The sequence below is a fragment of the Bufo bufo genome, chromosome 3, assembly GCF_905171765.1.
Source record: "Bufo bufo chromosome 3, aBufBuf1.1, whole genome shotgun sequence".
Lineage (NCBI taxonomy): Eukaryota > Metazoa > Chordata > Amphibia > Anura > Bufonidae > Bufo > Bufo bufo.
This window is the reverse complement of record NC_053391.1, coordinates 129,178,401-129,184,400: the sequence shown is the minus strand read 5'-3', so window position 1 is coordinate 129,184,400 and position 6,000 is coordinate 129,178,401. Positions and strand designations below refer to the sequence as shown.

Genomic DNA, 6,000 nt, shown 5'->3' with positions numbered 1-6,000 from the left:
GGGATACGTTTTGATACAGCAGACAAACAGCATTCTGCCTTTCTAAGTCCATCTGGAATATACATGAAGGGGACAAACTTACTGAAGCTCTATTCCTTATTACAGACCCACCTCACGAACCTTGGAAAGGTTATTGAACTGCAGCTTAAAAGAGGACCTGTCACCACAAAATGCAATGAAATCTGAAAGCTCTATAATTATAGAGCAGGACGAGCTGAGCAGATTGATATATCAGTTTAATGAAAAAGATTCAGCAAAACCTTTAATTTATACATTTATATCTCTGCTTTTTCTACCTTCTGTGAACATACAGGAGAAGGTGTTATCAGTGATAGCATTGTGTGTATGTGTGCATACAGACATAGCGGTCATTCACTGGTAACCCCTCCCTCCTGTACCAATAGCTGTTCAGGAAGCGAACGAAGTGGGCCCCATACCCCGTGGAGCCCCCATTCATTTTTATGGTCGTTCCAGAGATAGCCGAGTACAGAGTTCAGCTATTTCCTGTATTCCCATAGAAATGAATGGAAACGCTGAGCTCATGAATAGGCCTGGGCTACAATACCAAGCACAGCCACTATACAATGTATGGCGCTGTGCTTGGCAAGCGGTGCGGAGGCCGCAGCGCTCACTGGAATGCTGTAGCCTCTTCAAACAGCTGATGGGTGAGGGTGCTGGACCCCCAACAATCAGATATTGATGAACTATCCTGAGGACAGACCATGAATATTAACCTCATTAGAACCAGAAACCTATTGAAGCTTCCTCTATGCACTGTATGTTTTAATGATCGAAAAAGCAAGATCACTGCTGTCAAATACAAATATAATTTGTGGAATCATTTCTTTCAACATGTTTTAACTGGAGAGTGCCCTGTTACATTTTCCTTAGCATAAAATTCACTAATATACATGAATTAATTAAAACAAAATATCATTATCCTGAAGAAACAGCTTGAAATCAAAATGTTACCTGAGCTTTTTTCTGACCCTATGGTGCCTGAACGGGTTTAAAGCAACGGCCCATCACAAATGACCTCTCATTTTTCACATCGGTGGTTTGTACACAGCTGACATTTAACGTTCAGTTTTAATTGCCAAGGGGAAATGAACCTTTAAATAAGCTTTTAAAGGGGAGGGGATGGAGACGAGCATTACATGTATTAGTGAAGCTGCCCCTATGATAGATGTGATCATGTCTGAAGCATGGCCGTCCCTTCATGTGAAACCGGGGATCCTGGAGACATACGGATGGATGTGGAACGACGCTAACAAACCAGTAAAAGCATGGGATGGAAATGCCAGGGGTACAGAACAACCTCCATGATTGCTAGAATATATGACAAAAGCGACTTGCAGCACTGAACAGGTTAATAACCTATTTCGCTCTCCCTGTTTTATTCGGTTCAATACAGGGATAATTTTTATTTTAATTTGCAATTTTTTTCCCCTGCTACCATCATGACATTGCGTTACTTCACCCCATTCTCAAGTCTTCCAGGTCGCGTATTGAAATGTGTCATCTTCTGAAAGAGTCCAAGAACGGAAAGTAGACTTTCTTCTGCGCCGCGCACACTGGGATGTAGTGTCCTCCTGAGTGTGTCAGCAGGACCGGGTTCACAAAGTGTGCGGCTAGCTCCTGGCTCAGGTCGCCTGGGATAACACGATCCGTGTCACCAAAAACATGAAGTGACGGGACGGTGATAGGATCTTTGTAGAAACGGGTGTGGTCAGATGCCCGGCTTTTGAAACCAGCAACCAGTATGGCAAAGTCAAACTGGAAGCGGAGATCTCCTTCCTGCTTTAATGCACACAGCATGGCCGCAAAAGCGGCTCCTTGGCTAAAACCTAAAATGCCATCAAAGGGTCCAAGTTCAGAAAAAGCCTTGGCCACAGCGTCCAGGGATTCCTCAATCCTGCACATGACTGGGTCTCCTCCAGGGCATTAAAACTATTCTTCTCAGGGTCGGAGAACCACCAGCCTCTGGGGTCTTCTCTCTGGACGTCTCCTTTTTCAGGGTCTTCTGGGTCAACATGTAAGAAAAGTAAAACTGGTTACATTGAAAAGCGAACAAATACTAGTCCTGTTTACTAGTTTCTTACGTTAGTTACATGGGTTCTCCGAGACCAGGAGCTCATCTTTAGATGGCTGGGAAGTAGGAAAATGCTGAATTTAAGAATAATTAACAAATTTTCTCAATTATTTTTTATTTTGTTTCCCCCTTCCTCGGCAATAACTTGTCTTGTTTTTTTATAGGACAAGATATGGTTTTATTGGCAGCATTTTGGGGTAGATGAGACTAAGGGCTCACGCACACAACCATTGTTTTTGTCCACATCCAATCCGCATTTTTTGTGTGCAACTTTTTCCAGGGCTGGTTTTTATCCCCAGTCCGGCCCTGGCTGTAGGAGGAGGCTGACCGCAGCGGAGCGCTCCGTGCCCTGAGACCTCTGCTCTGGACACAGGAGGAGGAGGACTGTGATCAGTGGCTTGCTTTAGTGGCACTGGCAATTGCAGACAGTGAAAGGCAGGCTCCCCCCCAAAAAAGCTAATTAATACCACAACTTGGTGCTGAGGTGACTTACTGGGGGGCACTAATGGCGGCATTACTATTACTGGGGGGCACTAATGGCGGCATTACTATTACTGGGGGGCACTAATGGGGGCATTACTATTACTGGGGGGCACTACTATTACTGGGGGGCACTAATGGGGGCATTACTACTGCTGGAGGACACTACTGGGGGCATTACTATTACTGGGGGGCACTAATGGGGGCATTACTATTACTGGGGGGCACTAATGGGAGTATTATTAATCCTGGGGGTGCTATTGGAGGCATTATCAATTGTGGACGGCACTAATGGGGGCATTATCCGATCTGGGGGGCACTATTAATACTGGGAGCCACATTATGATAGAGCAACTTAAAAGGGATTGTCTCATGACAGACAATGGAGGCAGATCGCTAGGATACGCTCCCATTGTCTTATAGGTAGAGATGAGCGAACTTCTGTTTTAAGTTCGGCGTCTAAAGTTCGGCTTCCGGTTAGCGGAAGATCCCGATATGGATTCCGAATTCCGTTGTGGTCCGTGGTAGCGGAATCAATAATGGCCATTATTGATTCCGCTACCACGGACCACAACGGAATTCGGAATCCATATCGGGATCCTCCGCTAACCGGAAGCCGAACTTTAGACGCCGAACTTAAAACAGAAGTTCGCTCATCTCTACTTATAGGTGCAGGTCCCACCGCTGGCACCCGCACTTATATCGAGAACGGAGCCCGCAAGTGAAGGAGGGTGCACTGCACATGCGCAGCCGCCCTCCATTCATTTTCTATGGGGCCGGCGAAAATAGCCAACCACTGGCTCGGCTATTTCCGTCGAGCCCATAGAGGTGAATGGGAGTGGTAGCCTGTCATGCGCAGTATGCTCGCATTCACTTCTATGGCGAGCCAGCTTGGGGGTGGTCGGATCGGGTCCTCCAGCCACCACCTTGCGGGGCTCTGTTCTCGATATAGGTGCGGGACCCAGCACATATAAGACAATGGGGGCATATCCTAGCGATATGCCCCCATTGTCTATGATGAAACAACCCCTTTAACACCCCATGTTAAGCCACACCTCTTTTTAGGGTGTGGCTTAAGTTGACCATATTTTTTGTTGGGAAAGATGGCAACCCTATATGAATGTAGCCTAAAAAACATGTGTTCCGGGAATGTACACACGTCATGTGGCTGCTGACACTTGCCAGAAGGCGGCAGTAAAGAGCCAGGAAGCGCAATGATTCCAGAATGACACATACAGCACAGGTCTAGTGTATGACCAGCAGAAGCAGCCCTGGAGAGAACACATAATACACATCAGCCTGCGGTACCGCTCCTGAGCATGCAGCCTCACCCGGCTCTGGGATAGTCAGGGGGGCGCTGATCATGACGAGCTCCGCGCGGTTCTTCAGGTTCTTCCTCAGGGCCCCCGTCCTCTCCCGGAAGCTGTGCTCATTCTGCCAGTAGCCGTGCAGGGCCAGGACCCGCAGGACTTTAGTAGAAGCACTGCTCCCAACTGCGGGCGCCGCCATGTTTCTACACCCACCGGACCGGAAACAGGAGGCCGCTGATTGGTTACTACTTACTGAAGGTCAGAGGTCACCGCACCAAGTGCATATGGGAGCAGGATATGTGTGTCTATATATAGTCATTGTGTGTATGATCAATCACCTTATTAAACGGTTTTAACCCCTCCAGCCTTAAAGGATTTGTGCAGGATTTTTTTTCTTTCTCCTCCTCCTGCCCAGCAGGACCTGTGTAAGGCGCTATACTTACCTGCTCCGTTTGAGCTGTGTGGCCCCAGTCTGTCGCAAATAGGGCCACAATGAAAATGGGCAACACTGCAGCCAAGTACTGGTCTCAGTGGTAACGTGTCCCCTATCACTGCTGAGTGATGTGCTGCTCGGGGCACACACTGAGGCTCATTGTGAATAAAAATAAAAAATAAAATCCCGTCCCACTGCTTTCAATTCTATTTCCAGGGTTCTCCAGGCTTTGTAGTGATTCTGTGGAGGATAGCTTCCTCAGTACATACCCCTCTTTTGGGCAGCCATTTCCACCTCTCCGCTGTACTCAGTCGGGCTGCGGGCTTGGCTCATACTGGGGGTCATTTATTAAGGGACTTACAACTATTTTAGCAAAAAAACTGTCACAAGCCCTTTTTTAACCGTGCATGCAGCTAAATTTTGGCACACCGCCGGATTCACGCCATGTTCGGCTGCTGCACGTTTTAAGGGGCCGTGCCATATATGCTAACATTTACGCCTGGAACCGGGCAGGAGTCGTTTTTTTTTCCTCAGCTACAAGGACTGCCATAGATACAGGTAATTTATAACGAGTCACGCGTCTAATGGCAGTGCAAGGGGGGGGGGGGAACTAAGACTGGAGTAAAGAGCTGTCGTATTGAGGGCGTCTTCACATGCAGCAGATTTTGTGCCAGAAAATTCTGCGACTAAATAATTTCCATTCATCTTAATGGGGATTGCAGAAATCCACCTGATTGCTGCCTCATTCAAATGAATAGAACAGATTTTCAGTCGCAGAATTTTCCGCCACAAAATCTGCCGTGTGAAGGTGCCCTCAATGTGCCATATTGTATATGTCAGTGGTGCCCAACCATTTTTCGTCTGAGGGCCGCACTAGACTTGGTATAAATTTCGCGGGCTGGAACCAGGTAGCTTTGCCAAAAGAAATGCAAACGCTGTGAGGGGGCACGTGTGAGCATTACTACTGTGAAGAGGGCACATATCTGGGCATAACTACTGTGAGGGGGCACATATCAGGGCATAACTACTGTGAAGAGGGCACATATCTGGGCATAACTACTGTGAGGGGGCACATATCTGGGCATAACTACTGTGTGGGGGCATGTGTGAGCATTACATCTGTGAAGAGGGCACATATCTTGGCATTATTACTGTGAGGGGGCACATATCTGGGCATAACTACTGTGAGGGGGCATGTGTGAGCATTAAGTCTGTGAAGAGGGCACATATCTTGGCATTATTACTGTGAGGGGGCATGTGATGTATACATGTGTTTAATGTATGTAGTGCAGTATGTCATGATCACACACTGCACTACATACATTACACACATGTATACATCACATACTGCGCTGTCACCTTCTTCTGCAGGTCTACCTTGATGTCTGGTCTTTAGGCTTCAGTCAGATCCTCCACCGCCATGCTTGCGCCGTGTCCCGACACCACCAGGAGCTGGCCCCTCCTTCTTTCATCTGCCGCCGGCTTCTCCTACAGCAGGACACTCTATCGCTCCAGTGCCTGCCCAATCTTACCAATCAGGGGCGTAGCTAGAAGTGACTGGGCCCCATAGCAAAAAAAATTATGGGCCCCCCCCCTCCCGGATCTCCCACCCCCACATACCTATAGGACCTCCCACCCCTTCCAGAGCTCCCACCCAAACACCCCTCCAGGACCTCCCACCCCAA

At 47.9% G+C, this 6,000-nt stretch overlaps 1 protein-coding gene across 1 annotated transcript; it reads right to left on the bottom strand.

The window, feature by feature from the left end:
- Nucleotides 1-777: 777 nt before the first annotated feature.
- On the bottom strand, nucleotides 778-4,106 carry OVCA2 (OVCA2 serine hydrolase domain containing). Its single transcript, XM_040423566.1, is given in 3 exon segments — nucleotides 778-1,913; nucleotides 1,916-2,020; nucleotides 3,904-4,106. Coding segments are annotated over 3 exon segments (678 nt in total). The 5' UTR covers nucleotides 4,082-4,106; the 3' UTR covers nucleotides 778-1,518.
- Between the last annotated feature and the right edge of the window lie 1,894 nt (nucleotides 4,107-6,000).